General features: G+C 38.7%; 1 protein-coding gene and 1 long non-coding RNA gene across 4 annotated transcripts in view; one reads left to right on the forward strand and one right to left on the reverse strand.

Moving 5' to 3' along the window:
• PGM2L1 (phosphoglucomutase 2 like 1) overlaps positions 1-9,377 on the reverse strand; it is a 48,409-nt gene extending 39,032 nt beyond the window's left edge. The window contains exon 1 of one of the 2 annotated variants that reach the window (XM_087868159.1): positions 9,320-9,377. Coding sequence is in view for 1 of the 2 variants with exons in the window: in XM_045816231.2 (XP_045672187.1) it covers positions 7,801-7,911 (111 nt within the window). In the remaining variant the exon portion in view is untranslated. Of the gene's footprint in view, positions 1-7,800; positions 8,230-9,319 lie in introns of those variants that run through there. The other variant, XM_045816231.2, reaches the window with a different exon arrangement.
• Positions 8,702-24,662, forward strand: part of LOC123804190 (uncharacterized) — a 66,937-nt gene continuing 50,976 nt past the window's right edge. For both annotated transcript variants that reach the window (XR_015726933.1, XR_015726934.1), the window contains exons 1-2: positions 8,702-8,871; positions 16,736-19,876. This is a non-coding gene — a long non-coding RNA (uncharacterized LOC123804190). The remainder of the gene's footprint in view (positions 8,872-16,735; positions 19,877-24,662) is intronic.

Consider the following 24,662-nt stretch of genomic DNA (forward strand, 5'->3'; position numbering starts at 1 on the left):
ATAAAATTTATTAAAAAAAAGATATATCCACATAGGTTTCTGAAGGAACTAAACAAAAATCCTTTATGAAAGAAAAGATAGGGCAAAGAGGACCCCCAAATAAAAAGCAGAAGAAGCCAGTCTACCTATTTTGAAAATTTCAGGTGGGAAAGAAGGATGTGCTTTCGAATATGAATCCTTTCCCTTTGAAGTACATACATATTTTTTAAATTCATAGACTTCACTTTTTTAAAACATTTATTTATTAAATAAGCTCTACCCCTCAATTTGGGGCTGAAACTCATGACCCCAAGATCAAGAGTCATATGCTACTGACTGAGCCAGCCAGGCACCCTAGACTTTACGTTTTAGAACAGTTTTAGGTTTACAGAAAATTGAGCAGATAGTACAGGGAGTTCCCTTAAGTTTCACCTGTTGTGAACATCTTGCATTATTGTGGTACATTTATTGTAATTGATCCAATACTGATCCAATACTATGAACTAGAGTCTATAGTTTACATATGGGTTTTGACAAATACAGAATGTATTATGCATTATAGGACCATACAAGAATAGCTTTACTGCTCTAAAAATCCCTTGTGCGCCATCTACTCCCTCCTTTCCCCTGGTAATTTTTTTTTATTTTCTCTATAGCTTTACCTTTTTCAGAATGACATATAGTTGGCAGTCATACAGTATGTAGCTTCTTCAGAATGGCTTCTTTCATTAAGTAGTAAGTATTTAGTTTCTTTAACTGTGCTTTTGTGGCTTGATGGCTTGCTTCTTTTTGTGGCTTGATAACTCATTTTTTAAAAAATCAATAAATAATATTCTACTGCATGGAAGTACCAAAGTTTCTTTTTTTTATAATAGTAATTTTTTATTATGTTATGTTAGTCACCATACAGCACATCCTTAGTTCTTGACGTAGTATTCCATGATTGGAAGTACCAAAGTTTCTTTACCCATTCACCTACTGAAGGACATTTGGTTGCTTCCAGTTTTAAGTACATTTTTAATTTGCGAAAATAATAGAGAGTTTCAGTTGAAGATGAAAGACTTAGACGCTTGTCTCCCCTTCTTCCTGAGAATTTTTTAAATGACAGTAAAAGTATAAAAGGACTAAACCCACAATGCAAAAAGAACTGGGGAAGGGGTCAATGGGTACTGAAGAGTAGATGAAATTTCAACATATTTCTGAAAGACAGAGAGTAGCATGAAAAGCCAAAACCCTATTTATGCCAATAATATCTACATTTTGTTCCCACAAACAAAGCAATCCCACTTCTGGGTATATAGCTAAAGTACTGAAAGCAGGGTCTTGAGATATTTACATATTTGTGTTCACAGTAGCACTATTCACAATAGCCAAGGGGAGGATACAACCCAAATGTCCACTGATGGATGAATGGATAAATGAAATATGGTATACCATATTACTCAGCCTTAAAGAAGGAAATCCTGTCACAGGCTACAACATGATGAACCCTAAAGACATTATGCTAAATGAAATAAACCAGTCACAAAAAGACAAACACTGTATGATTCTCTTTATATGAAGTATCTAAAGTAGTCAAATTTATAGGAAGAGTAGAATGGTGGTTACCAGGGACCAGGGGGAGGGGCAAAACGGACTTAGGTAATGGGTGGGTTTCAGACTTGCAAGATGAAAAAGTTCTAGAGATCCATTTCACAACAAATGTGAATATAATTAACACACTGAACTGTACACTTAAAAATGGTTAAGATGATAATTTTATGTTATGTGTTTTTTCACCACAATAAAAAATAATTAAATCTTGGGTTTTGTCTTCAGGATGATCCACAAAATTGAACATAGTGTTAACACAGGGTTAAAAGATCATCTAAATACTGTTCACTGTGAATCCCTGTAGTGCGTTTGGATAAAATTTGCTTCTGTATAGGCCCACCTATGTCTCCTGAAAGTATTGAGATCAAAAGGAATTTTTTCTTAAGCTCTATCAATTTGTTGTCCAAAATCATCCCCTGTTTTCATATGCTTCATGTTCAAACCATAACTTGCTTACTCGGGTCTTCCTTCCTTTCCTCCCTCTTTCCCTCCCTTCTCTACCATCCGTGGATAACTGCTTTTCTTTTTTTAATGTTGTTGCCAGAAAAACATACCATCTTTATCCTATCATTAACATCTTTCAGCTTTTTATTATTCATGGCATACATGTTGCATTCTTTTTCAAGATACATTTCTTGAAGCCCAGTGTGAATCTAGGGCACTATAGTCGTCTGGGATTTCTTTACATTGGGGTAGTTTGTCCATGTCAGTGCCAGTGTCCTCTTAAATAAAATGCGTAATGGGGAGCTTTGGATTTGTGAGTTGGGCTTATTGCTCTGTAGATTTTGTTAGCACTACGTACATTATTTAAACTTTTAAAAGAATAACTAAAACATAATTATTGAAATTTAGGAGACGTAGAGAGTCATGTAAGCGAGCTCTGAGTTTTTATAGCATGTATTTGACAAATAATACATAAAATAAGTCAAGGACTACTGGTACTAGCATATTATTTAGTCTCTTGATGGTAACCATGAGAATAACTAAAAACGAACAGCTAAAAATAGCTTCTAAGGAGCAAATCAAACATGAGAAGAAGTGGTTAGGTTGTTTTCTATTATGTTCCGTTTTGTATTTTTTTTTTATCACAAGCATGTATTTCTTTCAAATAAATAAAAATGCACTGAAGATGAAATGGTGGAAACTGAGGGGGAAATGTAAGAAGTATGGAAATTTTAAAAAATGAATTTTATTTCTAAGAAGTAAAATAAATTCAAACCCTTATTTATATGTACTAAGTTTCTCAGACAGAGGGAGAATGTTGTTGCCAGGGAGACCACAGCAACCGTTGATCCGCAAATGCAGCTCTTTAAAAAAATTCCATGACATTTATTCTGCAATTACATCCTACTCAGGTTTTACAAAAGCCAATAAAATGGTTTTAATGAAGTCCTTGAACCTGGTGTATGTCACTAACATTTACCAAATATTCAGGTTATAGAGTATAGTGCAGTGATATGAAAACTAGAGTAAAGGTCAGGTAACCTTGGTTCTAGTCCCAACTCTACTGCTTAAAAGTCATACATCCCTGGGGCGCCTGCGTGGTGCAGTCGTTAAGCGTCTGCCTTCGGCTCAGGGCGTGATCCAGGCGTTGTGGGATCGAGCCCCACATCAGGCTTCTCCGCTAGGGGCCTGCTTCTCCCTCTTCCACTCCCCCTGCTTGTGTTCCCTCTCTCGCTGGCTGTCTCTGTCAAATAAATAAATAAAATCTTAAAAAAAAAAAAGTCATACATCCCTGAGTAAGTCATTTACCTTTTCTGAAACTGAGTTTCTTTACTTGTAAAAATGGGGATAACTACTACCTAGCTTGCCTACAATTCAGGCTTGCTGTGAGTATCAAATGAGATTTAAATCATTTTACAAAGTTCGAAACATTACACAAATTCGACTAGTAAGTACTAATATTTCCCTAAATTAATAAAGCCATATGTATTCTGTACTCTTCATTGATTAAAGACCAAATTAATTAGAAAAATGTGAAGCAAAAAAAGTAATATAAACTAGTATTGTAAAAATTGGATTGAACTACGTGGCAGATACGAGCTCTGGTCTAGGCTCGACCACAACTCCTTTAGGTCTCTACACAATGAAATTACACTTGGCCACCTTTGTAGAGGTGCTTCTTGGGTATATTTTCCATCACACAATGATGATTTAAAAGGGAATTGGTTCACCACTAGTTTCCTGGGCTATATTTTGCTTGACAAAGTTTCACTGCTAGATATCTGAAAATCACTGGCTCAGATTAAAGTCTTTTATTTCTATTTTCAGGCATTTCATAACCCTAACCTAACCTAACTCATCTTTAGCTTTACATTCTACCCTTTCTCAACACAGACCTACATTTTGAGACCAGAGTGCTCTACTTACTATTTCTCAAAATGCCATGGCCAATCTCTGCCTGAACATTTTGTCAATATACAGCTGTTGCTGCTCCAACTGGCTGAACAGCGCTGCCCTGTGTCCTGTCCCACTCCCCACCCACACATTCACGCACCCAAACTTGAACGGTACTCAGTATCTTGGTTATACCTGCTTTCAAAAAGTTAAAATTTCCAGTAGATCAGGAACAGGTGATAGTTATCGTGTTAAAGAGAATCTGGCTTCTAGGCCAGTCAAGACTGGTCTATGATGTGATAGAATGTATGAAAACGTTGAAAGAAAGAAGTAGGGAAGAAAGTGGGAGCCTTACTTAGCCCTTGAGCATAGAAGGGAAAGAGCACTTTACAAGAGTCATCTTTAAAGTCATTACCGGGAGGGGGAACACCTTGAACCTCGGACTTGGGTTCCAGTGGTAGGATAGTCCCATCGTAGAAATGGATGCATTCACTTATTACAGGCCAATGCTGTTGAGCAGTTAGGCATATATCTGAGTCCCTGTGATCTGATTTCATGATCACTAAAAATCTTCTGATTCTTTGACTTCCCTTATGGTGCATCTAGAAAATACCCTGACTAGAGACAAATCCACTTATATCTGTACCATAAATTAATAAAATTACGTTCTGAATTCAGACATCAATTTCAGTTTCTTGAGTAGGGTGAACCCATCCTGAGACAAGACAGACTAACAACGTCTGAAGGCACAAAAACTGAGGGTCAGATAGGGAACTATAGTAAATTTACCAACAGAATGCCACCTCAGAGAAACTATGTGGGGTACCCCAGACTGCCCCAATAAAAACCCTGTTTTGTTGCATTATTTTCTTTTTAACACTTACATACACCTTATTCGAGGCCACTAAACACATACTGAAGATTTTCTATGACCTGGTCTCTACATACCTTTCCAATAATTTTTCTCTCTGTACCCAAAACTGAAGCAGAAACTAATGTTCTAAGTACACAAAGTTTCTATCTCGGCTTCAAAGAGCTCCTCTCTATGTAAAAGTCTAAATTTTAACTAATTCGTAAAGTGTAGCACAAATAATACTTTTTCATGACGATTTTTCTAAGTGCACCACCCTAGCAAGGCTAAAACTAGCAATTTTGGTGATCTAGACAAGCAGAGTCATTAAGAATCAGCCACATTTGATAGGTTCCTTTGTTTCACTAAATAGATATTAATCAGGTATTAAATCAGTTTCTTTTCTAAAAGACTATATTTGTTGTCAGCATGTAATGTAAGAAATGTTGTAAGTTTGATCTATTATTTCACATTTCTGCACTCTAAATTTCAGTGCCCTGGGAGAGAGCTTAGGTTACCCACACTATCAATCTACAATAAATACACCTTTGTTTACCAATTAAAGGGATCATTTCCCATTATGAGGGGCCAATTAATTACTTATTTTTATTAAATAATTATTTAAATTATTTAGATTTATTCCTCCGTTAAGGGCACTTATTACTTGCTCCCTTTGTGAGCTTTTGTTTCATTTCCCCTTCTAAGTTCTCTGAAGATACAATCCCTATCTATTTCATTTTTGTATCTCCCACAGGTTTTTAGCTAGTATCCTACATAGAGAGGGCACTTTAAATATAATTTAAGAATTTCTCTTCCATTTTCAGTGAAGGCTCCCCTCGGTTTTTTATATGTACCCCATTTCATAAACTTTTCCTTGATCATCCCAGTCCACGGGTCACCCTTACTTTTGGATTCCTATAAGGACTGCCTATAAAACGTTTAATTGCCACCAATACTGCCCTAGTGTTATCTTTTTATGTTTATATACATTTTATAGTCTTTTTATATTTCCATATATCCCAATATCTAGGCACAACATAGACAATTAGTAAATATTAATTCATTCAACAAAAAAAAAATTAATCAAGGACTCATTAGGAAAAGTATGGTCAAAACTAGCACCAAAAACAACAAAAGATCTCATCCATGGCAATGAAAACAAATTCCTATTGCTGGGATCAAAAGCTTTGACATACATAGTAGTTACTAGTAAATTAAATTGTGTTGGAATTCCACCAGTGTTTTCAAATTTCATGAGTCTTCCTTTCTCTTCAGGGACAAATAAGTGCCCAACAACATTCATTTCCGGAAAATACCAATGAAAGCTGATGGCTTTAAACAAAATATTAGCCATATTAAACATATAAGGTTATCATTCATTTGTAATCTGGTCAGGTTTCCATGCTGAAGACATTTATATAGTCAATTTGTAGTACATTTGTTTTTATTGTATGCTAAGCCTTAGCTCTCGTACTAAGCTGATCTCTGGCAAATGGTTTTAAAGTTATTTGCTTTTTACACATCCTTATGGTAATTAATGGGATATCACAAATTCTGCACACTTGACTTAAAAAATATACCTATATGGTCAAATCCTATAATAAGGGAGTTTTTTCTTTCATTTGATATTTGAATCTGAACACTCGAGTCTTCCCACTCCAAGTGTGGTCCACAGACCAGCAGCGTTGGTATCACCTGGGAGCTCAGTCTTGAGGCATAATCTCAGACCCTACCCAAGCCTACTAAATGTGAACCTCCATTTTAGATCCTCAGGTGATCTGTAAGCACTTGAAGGTTTGAGAAGCACTGGTTTAGACTCTAGAGGAAGAACAGAATGTCCAAGATGCATATGACCAAGTAACAGTAACTAACTTATTGTAATTGCTTATTTGTTGGTCTTACCTGCTAAATGAAGGCTTGTTGAGGGCAGAACCCCTTCTACTTCCTCACCACTAGTATTCATTCCTAACAGGCTCAGAAAACATTACCCAATGCTCAATAAATATTTTTTGCTAAATGCATTAAATGACTGAGCAAAGTGAAAATAAGACTTTCTCAGAAAGCAAATCCTTTGGGCAATTCTTTTGTACATGATTTCACATACTGCCATACTAATTCCTTAATTCACTATTAGTAATTCCATTTTAAATACGTTCCCTTCTCTACTTCAACAAATGCATTTAAAGCACTTGACAAAGCAAAAGCTTGGATTATCTTCCTCCGTTGGAGCCACCAGCGGTCTCTTCTACAAGTGAGAGAGCTGCATTTTAATTCTGGCTTTCACAGATCCATCCCGTATGCTTGCACATGATGAAATCACCCCCAACAACTTGGAGGGGGTGGCAGGAGTAGAGGAGGAAAAGGAATGGGTAAAGCAAAAACACTTCCGTATCGGGAACATCAAATGAAACCATGAAAACATGATTCTTTGAACAGGATACTTTCAGAAAATAACACCCGGCGAGGGAAATAAAGAGGTAAGAGAAGTCTTACCTTTCTCAAGAGCAAAAGGTGATACTAGAGAATACCAGGCAGTGATCAAAGACCAGCGACTACCTAGCGACGGAAGGTGGAAACACACCAGACCAGAAGTAAAGCGGAGAGCGGTTAGAGACATCTAAAAAGGGTACCAAAAACCACTTTCAGGTTTGCAGAGAAGGAAGTCAAGGGAGAAGAAAAGAAATAGCTCTATGAAGGGCTTAACTTACGATGATGAGAATAATAATAATAATAATTATTTCTTGAGAGAGAGAGACGACGTGCACTTCAAGGGCGGGCGGGGGGGCGGTGGTGAGAAAGGGAGGCTGCAATCCCGCGCACTGCAAAAGGAAGAGACTACCAGCAGCCCGGCTCAGACGGTCCCGGGGAGGAAGCCCAGGCATAGGTGGGTGGCAACGCCCGGCTCCTCTGGTCCCCGCCCGGTGGCTTGAGCCATCTCCTCTGCAGCCTGCCGAGCACCGGGTGGGGACGGGAAAAGGAGGACTGCGTGTGGGAGGGCGCGCGGGAGGACAGGGCGGATGCTGGGCTGACCAGGTACCCACCTTATCCCAACGGAGCCACTGCCCGATGGCCGTGTCTAGCTGAGGATCCCCGGTGTGGTAGGGGGCGTGGAGCAGGTTGGAGTTCAGGTCCCCCTCTGCATTTTCAGCCATGGCAGCCAGACTGGGGTGTGAGGGCCTGGGGGGCCGGCGAAGACACTGGGTTGGGGGGGGCCTGAGATGCGCTCACCAGGGTTCTGACGCCCCCTCCTCACTGAAGGGCACCGGAGACCGACTAACCGCAGGGTGTCTGAGCCAGCTCCTTCTGCAGCTCTGGGAAGCTGGAGAGAGGGGGGATGCGGCCGCCTGCTCCCACCAAACCAGCTCCGGGTCTCTTTCTGCGTGAACGGACTGAGGCGATCCCACCGCGGGAGAACAACAACAGTCCCAGATGTCTGGGTCGTGGCTGCGGCCGCCGCCGCCCTACGCCCCGCCCCCCCGCGCCACAGGCCCCGCCCGTTCCCGCCCCTGCCGATTTAAGTCGCTGGGGCGTGAGGCACGAGCCTAAGAGCGCGCTCCCGGTGCCTCCGCAGTAGTACGTTTTAGGATCCGCTAGGGCGGTGAGGCGTTGGGTTGTTTTTTAATTTGCCTCTTGCCATGCGTCTTATCCTTGTTACAGTCCCCACACACTTCCACACGTCTCCTTTTCTCAGTCAGCGGCCACGTCCACCACCAGCATCCCGCTTCAGCGATCGCTCTGTGGACCCCCGGCGCGCGCGTAGGACCCCCTTCTCCCTCCCGTTTCAGCTCGGGGCACGCGCTTGGCGGGAGGGTGCAAGGGACTGTTTCCGCACGGCTTCATGGGAATTGTAGTTCTTTTCTTTCTCCGAGCTCTGTGGAGACTGCCGCAAAGACTACAACACCCAGCAGCTCCGCGCTCTCCCTTTCCTCAAAGGAAAAAGATCTGCCTCCAGGCTGTTCCCTACGGACACACCCTGTCCCCGCTTTGCTGCGCAATGTGGCCCTGGAATTAAATTAATTTAAACCACGACTGATGCAGTAAGGGGACCACTGGTATCCATTTAATGCTTTACAGTTTACGAATCGCGTTCTATCGTTCAACCATCTTGTGAGGTAGGTGGGCGTGATCTATCCCTGTTTTACAAACAAAAGAGGAAAACGCCTCAGAGTGTGAAGTGACTTTTTCAAAGAGGCGGAATTCCTAAGTGATGGAACCAGGGTGCCAACCTCGTTTCAGATCTCCTCTGCTGGCAGTTCTTTTTGTTGCTGCAGTGGAGGAGGAGAGAGAACAAGATGACAGCAAAAATAGACAAGGAAGTTAAGGAGGGAAGATGGGTCAGCATTTAACCGTGACACAACCAACAATGTACAAGCGTCAAAAGAGGGATACAAAGAGCAGTGGCAATAGGCATACGGAGGAAGAGAAGAGATTATTGAAATAATCTTCAGTTTCTTCTTAGTTTGGCCTCTCTCCTCTGGAACGCTCACCTTGCAAAGTCACACAGCTTGAGGCAGGGGCGGGGGGGGGGGGAGGGGGGGGCAGGTGCCGAGAAAGGCTTACCTGTCAGACACTCAGCTGCTGCTGATTTTCTTGGTTCGGCCTTCGTAAAATGGCTCTGTGAATTTGGCCGAGTATCTTACAGCTCTTTCCCTAGTCAGCTTTTTTGTAAGGAGAGTGTAATGATATTTACACCATGGCTATACAGTAACTTAATAAATGGCTTTAGAGTGCTTTCAGGTTTACAGATAAAAGACATAATAAATTTAAAGTATTACTTTCTTTCCTTTAACAAGCCATTTACCATAATAAAGTCCAAGCTACCAAGGTACAGAAGGATCATAGTGCCAATTCCTGAAAAATAACGTGCCACAGTTGGCATTTACAGTCTTTGCTAAGCAGTTGGGTGGTTTCCTTTATGGAATCAGCAGATTCTTTTAATCACACAAGGCCTGGGAAACAGCCACGTGTCCTGAAAAGAAATTACTCGTTCACTATCATCACCATTATTGTCCATGACAAATGTTAATTAAATATTTACTCTATGCTAAGCATTCTGCCAGGAGCTGAGGCTGTAAGAAAGTATATAACAAAACTGTTCATTTCAAAAAATAAAATGTGTCTGGGGAGACAGGATATATGCGAGAAAAGATAGCCGGTGATAAACAGCAAATGCTTACTGCAGACAACTGTTAAAGAATTCAGAGTCTAAGGTGGTCAATAAAAGCAACAAGCAGCAGGAGTGACAAGCACTAGGCTTTGAAGGACAAAAACTTAGTAAGTAGAGAAAAAGGTGGAGGGCAATTTCAAACCCACAAACCATTGGTTCTCGAATCTACCTAGGAGTTGGTTAAAAATGTGTATGCCTGGTCACTGCCCCAGAGATTCTGAATCAGCACATTGGGATAGGGCCTAGGTCCCTACATATTTAACAAATATCTGTTGATTGTGACATAAGTGGCCATAACCTTGCTACACAGAGTAGGTCCTCTTATAAGGTCTTCTGGAAAATACAAAATTTCAGGCCCCATCCCAATTCTACTGAATCAGAATCTATATTTTAACAAGATCCAGTGATGATTTCTACACATTTAATTTGATAAGCAGTGGTTTTTATAAGACAATTCTTAAATTTAATTCAATTCTGAGAAACACTACTAAATCACGAGAACTTCCAAGAGATGGAGTTATATAAGGCAAGTATAAAAGACTGGAGAAATACAAGTTTTAATTCAATACCAGAGTCAACCAGCCCTCATTTTTATCAATAAGATTATAACATACAACGTTTACCAGAAACCTTGCCCACCATCTTTGGCTTATTACTTAGGAATTGAGGGGTGACCAAAGAGACCCAGAATTCATCAGATCAAAGAATAGTGTGTAAGTGTGTCCAGAAGAGGGTGTATAATAGTTTTCCTAATCAGGGAAAGTTCAGAAGCTTTAATTTCTGTTGGAATTTGCCCAGAGTTCTTTTTTTTTTAAAGTTTTTATTTAAATTTCAGTTAACATACAGCCTAATATTAGTTTCAGATGTACAGCATAGTGATTCAACACTTCCATATATCACCCCCCTGCTCAACACAGCAAGTGCACTCCTTAATCCCCATCACTTATTTCACTCATCCCCCCACCCACCTCCCTTCTGGTAACCATCAGTTTCTTCTTTATAGTTAAGAATCTCTTTCTTGGTTTGCCTCTCCGAAAGTGTTTCTTGGTTTGCCTCTTTCTCTTTTTCTTTTGTTCATTTGTTTTGTTTCTTAAATTACACATTTAAGTGAAATCATATGGTATTTGTCTTTCTCTGACTGACTTACTTCACTTAGCATAATACTCTCTAGCTCCATCCATATTGTTGCAAATGGCGAGATTTCATTCTTTTTTGTGGAAATTTGCCCAAGGTTCTCTAAGTCCAGCAACCCTAACTGTGGTTATGAAAGAGAATATCTCTCTTGGTCCTAATATATATATGACCTAATATTTCAGGATTTGAGATATATATATGTATATACCCTCAGATGGTTCAGAAAAAAATTGTGTGTATACACACACACACACACACAAATATGTTCTATACACACATATATAAATATATATACAAATATATAGTTGGCTAAATAGGAAATAATAAATCGAATGGGAGAAATTTTAATAATGGGTGAATCTGGGAAAGGATTGTTGGGTAATCGCCCTATCTCCCACTCCCAGGTCTAAGCAACCACTAATCTTGCTTTCTATCTTTCTATCTTGTAGAGTAATATTCCAGTGTATACTACCTTTTGTTGATCTATTTGTCCTTTGATGACATTTGGGTTGTTTCTGTCTTTTGGCTATTATGAATAATGTGGCTACAAATATTCATGTACAGTTTATGTGTGGAATATGTTTTCATTTCTCTTAGGTATATATGTGAATGGATTGGCTGGACCACGTAGTTAACTCTGTGTTTAATCATTTGAAGAACAGCCAGAGTGTTTTCCAAAACAGCTGCATCATTTCAATTCCTACCAGCAGTGTATGAGGGTTTTCCCACAGATTTTCCAACTCTTGTTATTATCTCACTTTTTGATTCTAGCCATTTTTTAAATTAATTTTTGGGGGCGGGGAGAGAGAGTGCATGGAGGTGGGGTTGGACAGAGGGAGAGGGAGAGAGAGAATCTTAAGCAGGCTCCACACTCAGTGTGGAGCCCAACTCGGGACTCAGTCTCACCACTCTGAGGTCATGACCTGAGCCAAAATCAAGAGTCAGATGCTTAAATGACGGTGCCACCCAGGCCCCCCAGATTCTAGCCATTTTAGTGTCTGTGAAGTGGTATCTCATTGTGATTTTGATTTGCATTTCCCTGATGACTAGTGACTTGAACATCTTTCCATATGTTTATTGGCTATTTGTATATCATCCTGGAAGAACTAGTCACATCTTTTGCCCATTTAAAAAAAATTTTTTTTTTATTTTTGAGTTGTAAGATTATTTTTATTTCTGGATATAAGATCCTGATACAAATCAGATAAATGATTTACAAATACTTCCCCTCATTCTGTGGGCTGTCTTTTCACATTCCTTAATTTATTACAGAATGTATTACAGAAATTATTACTTAATTTATTATAGTTGACATTCAGTGTTATATTAGTTTCAGGGGTACAGCATAGTGATTTGATGATTTCATGAATTACTCAGTGCTCACCACAATACAACATCATTGCAATATTATTAATAGTATTCCCTATGCTGTACTTTTCATCTCTATAACTTAGTTTAGAACTGAAAGTTTGCGACTCTTAATCCCCTTCACCTATTTCACCCATTTCCCTACCCCTGTCTTTTCACAGTCTTGATGGTATTGTCTGAAGCACAAAACTTTTTAGTTTTGAAGAAGTTTAATTTATCTTTTTTTTGTTTTCTTTTGTTGCTTATATCTAAGAATCCTTTGCCAAGGGGCGCCTGGATGGCTCATTCTGTTAAGCATCTGCCTTTGGCTTAGGTCATGATCCCGTGGTCCTGGGATCCAGCCCCGAGTGGGCTCCATGGTCAGGAGGGAGTCTGATTCTCCCTCTCCTCTGACTTTCCACCCTGCACGTGCTCTTGTGTGCTCTCTCTCTCTCAAATGAATGAATAAAAAATCTTTAAAAAAAAAAAAAAGAATCCTTTGCCAAATCTAAGGAGATTTACCCTTTGTTGTCTTCTTTTTTTTAAAAAAAAATTATGTATTTGAGAGAGAGAGAGTGAGCACGAGTGGAGGGGGGCAGGGAGGGGCAGAGCGAGAGGGAGAAGCAGGTTCCCCACTGAGCAGAGAGCCCAACGATGACATGGCTCAGGGCTTGATCCCAGGACCCTGAGATCATGACCTAAGCCGAAGGCAGATGCTTACCTGACTGAGCCACCCAAGCATCCCCTATTTGTTGTCTTCTAAGAGTTCTATAGTTCTAGTTCTTATGTTTAGGTTCTCGATCTTCCTTGAATTAGTTTTCATATATGGCGTGAGGAAGGGATCTAACCTCATTCTTCTGCATGTAGCTATCAGAGCTCCCTTTGTTGATAAGACTGCTCTTTCCCTACTGTATGGCCTTGGCATTCTTGTAGAAAATTAGTTGACTATGGACATATGAATTTATTTCTGGACTCTCTGTTGTGTTCCATTGATCTGTATGTCTATCCTGTGCTAGTACCACAATGTCTAGATTACCGTTACTTTGTAGTAAGTTTTGAAATCAGGAAGTATGAGTCGTACTTTATTCTTTTTCAAGATTGTTTTGACTATTCTAAGTCCCTCACAATTCTAAATAAATTTTACAGTCATCTTGTCAATTTCTACAAAGTCAGCTGGGGATTCTGTTTGGATGCATTGAATCTATAGATCAGATTGGGGAGTATCACCATCTTAACCATGTTAAGTCTTCCAATCTGTGAACATGGAATTTTTTTATAATTGTAGATCTTCTTTAATATCTTTCAACAATATTTTATAGTTTTCAGAGTGTACATTTTAGACTTTTTAATTAAATTTATTCCTAAGTATTTTGTTTTTTTGATGTCATTATAAATGGAATTGTCTTAATTTCATTTTTGGATAGTTCATTGCATTTATATATAGAAATACAATTGGTTTTTGTACATCAATTGCATTCTGAAGCCACTGAATTCATTTATTAGTTCTAATAGTTTTTTATTTAACTTTCTAGGATTTTCTGTATACAAGATCATGTCATCTGTGAATAGATAGTTTTACTTTTTCCTTTCTAATCTGGATGTCTTTTGCTTCTTTTTTTTTTTTTTTTTGCCTGTTTGCCTTGGCTAGAAACTCCAGTACAATGTCGAATCAAACTGACAAGATCAGACATTCTTGTCTTGCTCCTGACCTTAGAGGAAAGCATTCTGTCTTTCACCATTAAGTATAATGTGAACTGTGGGTTTTTAGTATTTTTTCATATTGGTGAAATTATCTTCTGTTTCTAGTTTGTTGAGTGTTTTTATCATGAAAGAGTGTTGGATTTTGTCAACTGCTTTTCTGTATCTAATGAGGTATACATGTAAATTTTTTTATTATGTTGATTACATTATTACAATTATTACATTAATTGATTTTTAAAAGTTAGACCAAAATTTCATCCTACTTGGTCATGGTATATCACTGTTTTTATATGTTTCTTCATTTGTTTTGCTGGTATTTTGTTGAGAATTAATCTGTTCGTATTCATAATAGATACTGGTCTGTAGTTTTCTTGTGATATATTTTTTTGGTTTTGGTATCAGAGTAATACTGGCCTCAGAAAATGAGTGTTCTCATCTCTTCTAACTTTTGGAAGAGTTTGTAAAGAATTAACATTATTTTTCCTTTAATTTTTAGTGGAGAATTCAATGATGAAATCATGTGGGTTTGGGCTTTGTGAGTAGTTTTCTGACTATTAACTGAATCTCTGCACTTTTTATAGGTCTGTTCACTTGTCTATTTCTTCTTGAGTAAATTTCATTAGTTTGTTTCTTTGTAGGAATTTGTCCATTTCATCAAGGTTCTCTAATTTGTTGGCATACAGTTGTTTATGGTATTCTTTTATAATCATTTTTCCCCATAAGGTCAGCAATAATGTCCCCTCTTTTATTTCTGATTCTAGTAATTTGAGTCTTTTTTTAGGAGGGAGGCTACTCCAGCTAAAGGTTTGTCAATTTTTTTGCTCTTTTCAAAGAACTTAGTTTCATTGATTTTTCTCTATTGCTTCTCTATTCTTTATTTCATTAATTTCCACTGTAATCTATATTGTTTCTCTTCTTCCAGTTTCCTAATTCTCTTTTCATCAGAATCTAATTTACTAAACTGGGCCTTAGGTTTTGTGTGTGTGCACGTATTCCAATAAAACTTTATTTACAAAAGCAGGTGGCAGGCCAGATTTGGCCTGAGGGCCACAGTTTGCTCATCCCTGATCCAGAGTAATGGTTCCTAATCCTGTATGCATAGCATTTTAAGGAACTGATTCTTGGATCTCACCCCCTGAGATTATGACTCAACTGATCTGGGTTGGAGTATGGAGTGTTTTTTTTTTCTTTGTTTGTTTGTTTTTTGTTTTAAGCTTTCTCAGGTGTTTCCAATGTGCAGCCAAGTCTGAGAGCCATCTTTTCAGAGCAGGGATCTGACCTTGGGGGTTTGTTCTTGGCTTAAAACACAGAAATTTATTATCTCAGAGTCAAAAACTCCAAGAAGTCTGAGTTGAAGTGGCAGTAGGGCCATGCTCCCTCTGAAGGCTCTAGTGGAGAATCTTTCCTTTCCACTTTCAGCTCCTGATGGCTATAACTTTTCCTTAGCTTGTGGCCACATAACTCCAGTCTGTGCCTCTGTCTTCACATGGCCTTCTCCTCCAACTCAAAAACAACAAATGAACAGATGCATAGGGCAAAATGTAGGGGCATGTGGTAGCATGGAGCTTTGATGTTCTCAGGGCATGCTACCCTCCTGGTATCTGGATGTGTCCACCAACCCGGAAGCTCCATCTTTGCAGTTTTAATTTCCATTATTGTATTTTTTTAAAAAAAAGATTTTATTTATGTGACAGAGACAGCCAGCGAGAGAGGGAACACAAGCAGGGGGAGTGGAAGAGGAAGAAGCAGACCCAGTGGAGGAGACTGACGTGGGGCTCAATCCCAGAACGCCGGGATCATGCCCTGAGCCAAAGGCAGACGCTTAACGACTGCGCCACCCAGGCGCCCCCCATTATTGTATTTTGTATATATATTTAATTCTTTTAGATTCTTTTGCGAATTTGGTATAGCACTATTATGGTTTCCTATTCTCTATAGAGATCTTCTATTTATTTAGTGAAAGGACCGGTAGCATGTAGTCAGTTTTCTGTCTCTAACAATGTTACATTTCCTGATGAACTACAAGATCCACCTTCTATTATAATATGCATATTGTGGATGAAAGGAAATTGAATCTGTTGGAGTTAGCTCTGGGCTGATTTTATGGTGATCTGATGTCCACAGCCTGATGTTTCCTAGAAATTTCTAGGATTAGAAGAAAATTAAAGATTTTGGACTCAAAGCAACAGGAGAACATAACCTGATATTATATGGCAAAAGGAGGACTAAAAAGTATTATTTTTGTGGATTTCATTGTTTAAAAAATTCTATATAAATCACAAGCTGGAATGAGCAACACACACACACACACACACACACACACTCATATTTTTCTGCCCACCCTTTAGTTAGGAATATCAGTGAGGAGTGAAATGGCCAAGTATATATCAGTTACGATTGCATTCCGCTACATGTAATGAAAATCAAATTAGAGTGGCTTAACCAAAGAGAAGTGTATTTTTGTTTTCCAAATAACAAGAAGTCCCAAGGAAGGCAATCCAAGTGCAGCAAGCCAAAGACATCCATAGTGACCAGTCTCTTTTTTATCTTCCTGCTCTGTCATCCTAAATGCGTGGCTTTCAGCCTCATGGTCAAAAGATGACTACTGACTTCCTGTTTCCATTCAGGCATGTAAGGAATTTGGAAGTTGCCATTGCATCCTAACAATAAATGAAGAGTTGAACAAACTGAAAAATCAACAGCTTTCTTGGGTCCATCAGAGAAGTGAGGTTACAATGCAAACTGCTGCCCCCAAACTGGAGACACAGGCCTATATGAAGAATCACGATTTACCGTAGCAGAAACCCACAAGCAGAAACCTCAGGGACCAGTGCAACGGTTGGAAAACCAAAACTGCAACTGATGAGTTACTGGAGGCTCAGTGTGGCCAAGTCTGAGAATCAAAAACTCCAAGAAGACCCAGTCATATGTGGGTATATATTTTTGTTGGTTTTACCTCCAGGGCCTTGACCAGGTTCTCATGGTGAATATTTGAGAAAAATCCCTCATGCTTCTGTCAGGGCAAGGGGGAAAGTAGCCATTTTGAATATACCAGAGCACCTGTTCTTAACAAGGCCTATCCTCAGGAGATCCTGTTTAACCAAAGCCTAATCTGCTGGGTTTTTATCAGAGCCTGACTGACCTATGGAAAGGGAAATACCCAACCTAAGCCCACTCTAGCCATCCTGTCCCTTCTAAGGGTTGGGCAGAAGACTGAATGTATTTGTGAAGTTCACAATCCAGAGGCACAGGCTCCTTAAAAGACTAATACTAATCATAGGACTACAGAATACTTCTACTCCCCCCATACCTTACCTCATTACTAAAGACCTTTTTATAACAGTTCTTTTACCCAGTACATCATGTCCAACTATCACGAAAAAGTTATAAGACATATTGAGCGGCAAAAAAACAGTTTAGAGAGACAGAAAAAGCATCAGAACCAGACTCAGATACGGCAGGGTTGTTTGAATTATCAGCTCAGAAATTTAAAACAACCATGGTTAATATGCTAAGGGTTCTAATGGATAAAGTAGACAGCATGCAAGGACAGATGGGTAATTTAAGCACAGAGATGGTAATTGTAAGAAAGAGTCAGAAAAAAATGCTAGAGATCAAAAACACCATAGCAAAAATGAAGAGTGCCTCTGATGGGCTTCTTTCCTCAACTGCACACAGCTGAGAAAAGAATCTCTGAGCTTGAGGATATCTCAATAGAAACTTCCAAAACTGAAAAGCAAAGAGAAAAGAGACAGAAAAAAACAGAGCAGAATATTCAAGAACTGTGGGATAACTACAAAAAGGATGACATGCATAATGAGAATGTCAGAAAGAGAAAGAAACAAGAAATATTTAAAGCAATAATGAAGGAGAATTTCCCCAAATTAATGTCAGATACCAAATCACAGATCTAGGAAGCTCAGAGAACACCAAGCAAGATGAATGCCCAAGATATTTTGTAGGGATAATTGTATTCATAATACGTAGGGATATTTTATTCAAATTGTTGATAATATAAGATGAAGAAAAAGTCCTGAAAGAACCCAAAATTAAAAAACAGATTACCCATAGAGGAGCAAAAATACAAATTATATCAGCTTCTCAAAAACCATGTAGGCAAGAGTGGAGTGAAATATTGAAAGTGTTGAGAGACAAACAACTTAGAATTATGTTCTCTGCAAACTAATCTTTCAAAAGTGAAGGAGATGTGAAGACTTTCTTAGACAAGCAAAAATCAAAGGAATTGTTGCCAGTAGACCTGCCTTGCAGGAAATGTTAAAAGTTCTTTAGAAGAGAAGGAAAATGAGGGGCACCTGGGTGGCTCAGTCAGTTGAGCGTCTGACTCTTGGTTTCACAACCCTGAGATTGAGCACTGCATCGGACTGGGCACTCAGTGAGGAGTCTGCTTGAGATTCTCCCTCTCCCTTCCCCTGTGCCCCTCCCTTCACTCTCATGCATGCATGTGTGCATGCTCTCTCTCTCTAAAATAAATAAAATCTTTTAAAAAAGAAGAGAAGGAAAATGATACAGGTCAAAAAGTCATATCAAAAAAGAAGAAGAAGAGCGTTGGAGAAGAAATAAGTGAAAGTAAAATAAAAGCATTTAATTTTCAAAAAAGTTTCATTTTCTTATTATTTATTGATCTAACAGAAAACAGTTTGTTCAAAACAATAATGGCAGCAAAGTGATTATATATTCTTATATATATAAGTGAAATAAATAATAACAATGATATAATGGAAGGGAAGGAGGAATTATTTTGTTATAAGCCATTCACACTACTTGTGAAACAGTGTAGGATTGTTTGAAAGTGGATTTGGATTAGTTGCAAATTATAGGGCAACTACTAGAAAAAGTTAAATATATATATATATATATATATATATGAATGACATGCTAAGAAAAAATGGAATTATACAATATGCTCAATTAGAATGACAAAAGGCAAAAGAGTGGACAAGAACAAGGGCAACAAATAGAATACAGTAACAAATATGTCAGAAATTAGTCCAACTGTTACAATATGACTTTAAATATCAATGGTCCAATACAGCAATTAAAAGATTTAGATTTTCAGAGTGGACCCAACTATATGATTTCTACAAGAAACCCACTTTAAATATAAAGACACATACAGATTAAAAGTAAATGACTAAATGGATGAAGAAAATATGATAATATTAACCCCAATCAAAAGAAAGCAGGAGTAGTTTTATTTCAGACAGGACAGACTTAAGAGCAAAGAAAGTTATCAGAGATGAAGAGGGACATCGCATAATGATAAAGGGGTTAATTCTTCAAGAAGACATCACAATCCTTATTGTGTATGCACCTAACAACAGACCACCAAAATATGTAAGACAAAAACTGATAGAACTGCAAGGAGAAATAAATGAATTCACTATTACATTTGGAGATTTCAGCATCCTTTTATCAGAAATGGATCTACCCAGGGGGCAGAAAATCAGTAAGGACATAGATGAACTCAATAGTACCATTAATCAACTGGATATAATGAACATCCATAGACTTCTTCATCTAACAGCAAAATATACATTCTTCTCAAGCTCATATGGAACATTCACCAAGATAGACCACATTCTGGGCCATAAAACACACCTGAACACGTTTAAAAGAATGTCTGCTCTCAGACCACAATGGAATTAAACTAGATATCAACAACAGAAAGACAATTGGAAAATCCCAAAATATTTGAAGATTAAACAACATTCTTCCTCATAACACATGGGTCAAAGAAGAAACTCAAGGTAAATGTATCATTTTTATTTATTCTTAATATAATTTTAAAATTTAAATTCAATTAATTAACATATAATGTATTATTGATTTCAGGGGTACAGGTCTGCGATTCATCAGTCTTATATAATACCCAGTGTTCATTACAACACATAACCACCCCAGTGTCCATCACCCACCCAGTTACCCCATTCCCTCTATTCCCCTCCCTTCCAGCAACCCTCAGTTTGTTTCCTAAGATTAAAGTCTCTTATGGTTTGTCTCCCTCTCTAGTTTCATCTTATTTCATTTTTTCCTCTCTTTTCCTATGGCCCTCTGCCTTGTTTCTTAAATTCCACATATCAGTGAGATCACATGATAATTGTCTTTCTCTGATTGACTTCTTAGCGTGATACCCCTAGTTCCATCCACGTCATTGCAAATGGCAAGATTTCATTTTTTGATGGCTGCATAATATTCCACTGTATGTATATATGTGTGTGTGTGTGTGTGTGTGTATACGTGTGTGTGTGTGTGTGTGTGTGTGTGTGTATACATATATCACCTCTTCTTTATCCCTTCATCTGTCGATGGACATCTGGGCTCTTTTCATAGTTTGGCTATTGTGGACATTGCTGCTATAAACATTGGGGTGCAGGTGCCCCTTTGGATCACTACATTTGTATATTTGGGGCAAATACCCAGTAGTGCAATTGCTGGGTCATAGAGTAGCTCTATTTTCAACTTTCTGAGGAACCTCCATACTGTCTTCCAGAGCGGCTGCACCAGCTTGCATTCCCACCAACAGTGTAGGAGGGTTCCCCTTTCTCCACATCCTCGCCAACATCTCTTGTTTCCTGACTTGTTAATTTTAGCCATTTTGACTGATGTGAGGTGGTATCTCATTGTGGTTTTGTCAAAGTAAATTTAAAAATGTTTTGAACCATATGAAAATACAAGTTATCAGTGTAAACAATCCTTAGAAGGAATTTTATAGCATTGAATGCATATATTAGAAAAGAAGAAAAATCCAAAATCAATAATCTAAACTTTGATTTTAGGAAACTAGAAAAAGAAGAGCAAATTAAATCTAAAGTAAGCAGAAGAAAAGAAATAGTAAAAATTAGAACAGGACTCAAGGATATTGAAAACAGAAAATCAATAGAGAAAATCAACAAATCCAAAAGCTGGTTCTTTGAAAAGATCAAAAGAATTAATAAGCTGCTAGCTAGTGTAAGTGAGAAAGAGAGTGAGAGGACAGATTACTACTTTCAGAAATGAAGGAGAGAACATCACAACAGATTCTATGGACATTAAAAAGATAATGGGTGCATGGGTGGCTCAGTAGGTTGAGCATCTGACTCTTGATTTCTGCTCAGGTCATGATTGCAGGGTCATGAGATCGAGCCTCGAGTTAGGCTCTGTGCTTAGTGGGGAGTCTGGTTGAGATTCTTTCCCTCTGCCCCTGCCCCCATCCATGCCTGTGCTCTCTCTATATATATATCCCTTTAAAATAAATGAATAAGGGGCACCTGGGAGGCTCAGGTCATGATCTCAGGGTCCTAGGATTGAGCCCCGAGTAGGGCTCCCTGCTCAGTGGGGAGTCTGCTTCTCCCTCCCTCTGCTCCTCTCTCTCGCTTACACTCTCTCTCAAGTAAATAAATAAATTTTTTTTAAACTTAAAAAATAAATAATTTTTTTATTTTATTAAAGGATAATAAAAGGGGGGGCGTCTGGCTGACTCAGTTGATAGAGCATGCAATTCTTGATCTCAGGGTCATGAATTCAAGCTCCACGTTGGGGGTAGAATTTACTTAAAAAAAAAAAAAAGGATAGTAAAGGGTACCAAAACAAATTCTATGCTTATAAATTTGGTAACCTAGATGAAATGGACCAGTTCCTTGAAAGACAAAATCTGCCAAAAGTCACACAAGAAGGTATAAACAATCTGAAGAGCCCTGTATCTGTTAAGGAAATTGAAATGGAAGCAGTAATTAATAACTTTCTAAAACAAAAAGCACCCAGCCCAAATGGGTTCACTGGTGAGTTCTCCCAGACATTTAAGGAAGAAATTGTACCAATTCTCCACAATCTCTTTCAGAAGATAGAAGCAGAGGGAATACTTCCTAACTCATTCTGTGAGGCCAGAATTACCCTATTACCAAAACCAGACAAAGACATTACAAGAAAAGAAAACTGTAGACAATATCTCTCATGAGCATAGATATGAAAATCTTCAACAGAACATTAGCAAACAAGTGGGATTTATCCCAGGTATGCAAGGCTGGTTCAACATTCATTTAATGTAATCCATTACATCAACAGGATATAGAAGAAATCATATCAATAGATGCAGGAAAACATTGCGCAAAACCCAACACCCATTCACAATAAAAACTGTCATTGAATTTAGGAATAGAGGGGAACTTCTCAATTTGGTAATATCTATAAAAACCTACAGCTAACCTCATACTTAATGGTGATAAACTTGAATCTTCCCCCCAACATGAGGAACAAGGCAAGGATGTCTCCTTTCACCACTCCTTTTCATCATCATACTGGAAATCATAGCTAATGCAATAACATAAGAAAAGGAAATAAAAGGTATATGGTTAAGGAAGAAATAAAACTGTCTTTGATTGCAAATGTTATGAATGTCTATGTAGAAAATCCAAGAGAGTTGAGAAAAAAAGAACCCTCCTAGAACTAATAAGCAATTATAGCAAGGTTGCAGGATATAAGGCTAATACACAAAACTCAATCATGTTCCTATATACCCATAATGAACAAATGGAATTTGAAATTAAAAACACAGAGGTTTTTGACAGCTTTCTGCTCACAACTAATTTTCCAAATTAGATACATACCCAACCAATTCCTGGCAAGGAGAATGAGACCATATGAGTTCTTAGATCAGTCATAATTCCCTTCTGCAGTGAGCTGGAGCTAGAGAGCCTTGGGCAGGAAGATGGGATCTACTCAAAAGTGGAACTCTGCCAGCGTGAGAATAGGAAGAATTGGCATAAGGAGAAGCCCCAAGGATATCTGCTAAAGATAGGGAGAAATGGGGAAAATTAGAAGGACAGAGAAAAAGGGAGAGAATGTGTGTGTGTTATACACTAAAAGAGAAAGCAAGAGACAGAGAGGCCATACTAGCTTAGGTTTTTGAATGCCACAGTGTGGCATCAAAATTTCCTGGGGGAGGGCACGAAAATATCATATATCAGTGTTGAGAGAGGTGAGTTCGTGTGGCAGTTAGGAGTTGTTCAGTTCTTATTTTTGAGTGCATGGACTTTTACATCAGAGGAAATAATAATTGATCTCATGAAGTACTTTTTCAAATATTTGGTATAAAGTCTATCCCAAGAGCAGTCCATTTTGCCTATGATATGTGCTCATGGAACACTTGGAGAAATGGTTTCTGTGCTTGATCTCAATCAAGGCAAAATAAGCAAGGGTGGAGCTGTACAACCTGCTTTTACTTAAAGCATTCTTTATCGTCAAGAAATAGGATATTTTTTTGTCTGAAGTGAGTGGAATTTCATTACATTCCTTTTGAGTCACTTTTGAAGTTTTTTCATGCCATTTTAAAAAACCTGAGGCAATTAAAGCAAGTTGCCTTTAAAGGTTGGCAACAGACCTCTTTAAAACAGGTTGAGCTAGTGCCCCCCCATACACCTTTCTTTAATCAAGGTAAACAGTTTAACCACACAGATTGTAGTTTATTTGTTACATGCATTCAAGATTAAAAGAAATGAAGTAGTCTCAGCAAGTCCCCTGGGGATAGCTCAACTTTTGTATCTAGCCTTGTTATGTGATTTTTTTTCTTTGCACTTGTCTTTTGGTTACCATGACAACTGGAGAGCTCACAGGGAGGAGAGATTGTTTGGATTGCTGCACTGAGACTAGGAGGGAGAGTTGAGACAGGTGTAGAAACATGGATTCAGGTCAGGGAACAATGAGAGCTGGGAGCTATGTGGATGTGTACATGCTGAGCATTTTAGGTTATTTTGTAGGGAAGACAGGCATGATGCTGAATAATATAACAATGCAGAGTATAAGAGTAAGACATGGAGACCTTAAAGGCCAGTGGGGCGGAAAAATTTTATGTAGCCACAATGTCCCTTGCCCTCTCACATCACAGAGTTTGTGCCCTCGTTCACCCCTGAGTAAGTGACTGATCCACCCAATCCACAATGCAGGCAAGTAACACAATGAAAATATATCTAACTAATAGCTACATAAAATCCTCCCCTGGCCACACTCTGTTATCAGGGTATCTTGAGTAGAAGAACACAACCACCTTGAGCTTATCCTGCTGAGGTGACCTCAAAGGAAGGGATTTGGTGACGGAGTAGCAGCTGTCTTTGACAGGACCTCTTCAGAGTACAGAAGCTACCAAGTCCCCAACTCATGGAGCAGCCAAGGGATGTTGGGGAACATCATCTCCTAAGCTGACCATGGTCACTGGTAAGCTGCGACTAACTTAGAAGAGGTGCCCGAGTTGGACCTGGCCTAATAATTTGGAACTGGCCTGATTTGGTACACATTGGTAAAGACTGGTCTTCACACAGGATGCCCTACTTGGCAGTTCATTTTGTCCGCCTCCACCCTGGCACAGCTACCTCTTGGATTCCAGCTGCCACAGGGAAACAGTTTCAAATTGATTCCAGTTTGGGGGGGCCTGGGTGGCTCAGTCAGTTAAGTGTCCAATTCTCGATTTCAGCTCAGGTCTTGATCTCAGGGTTGTGAGTTCGAGCCCTGTGCTGGGCTCCATGCTAGGCATGGAGTCTACTTAAAAAATTTTTTTTAATTAAA

Source organism: Ursus americanus, chromosome 16 (genome assembly GCF_024610735.1).
Source record: "Ursus americanus isolate L20-20 chromosome 16, mUrsAme1.1.p, whole genome shotgun sequence".
NCBI lineage: Eukaryota > Metazoa > Chordata > Mammalia > Carnivora > Ursidae > Ursus > Ursus americanus.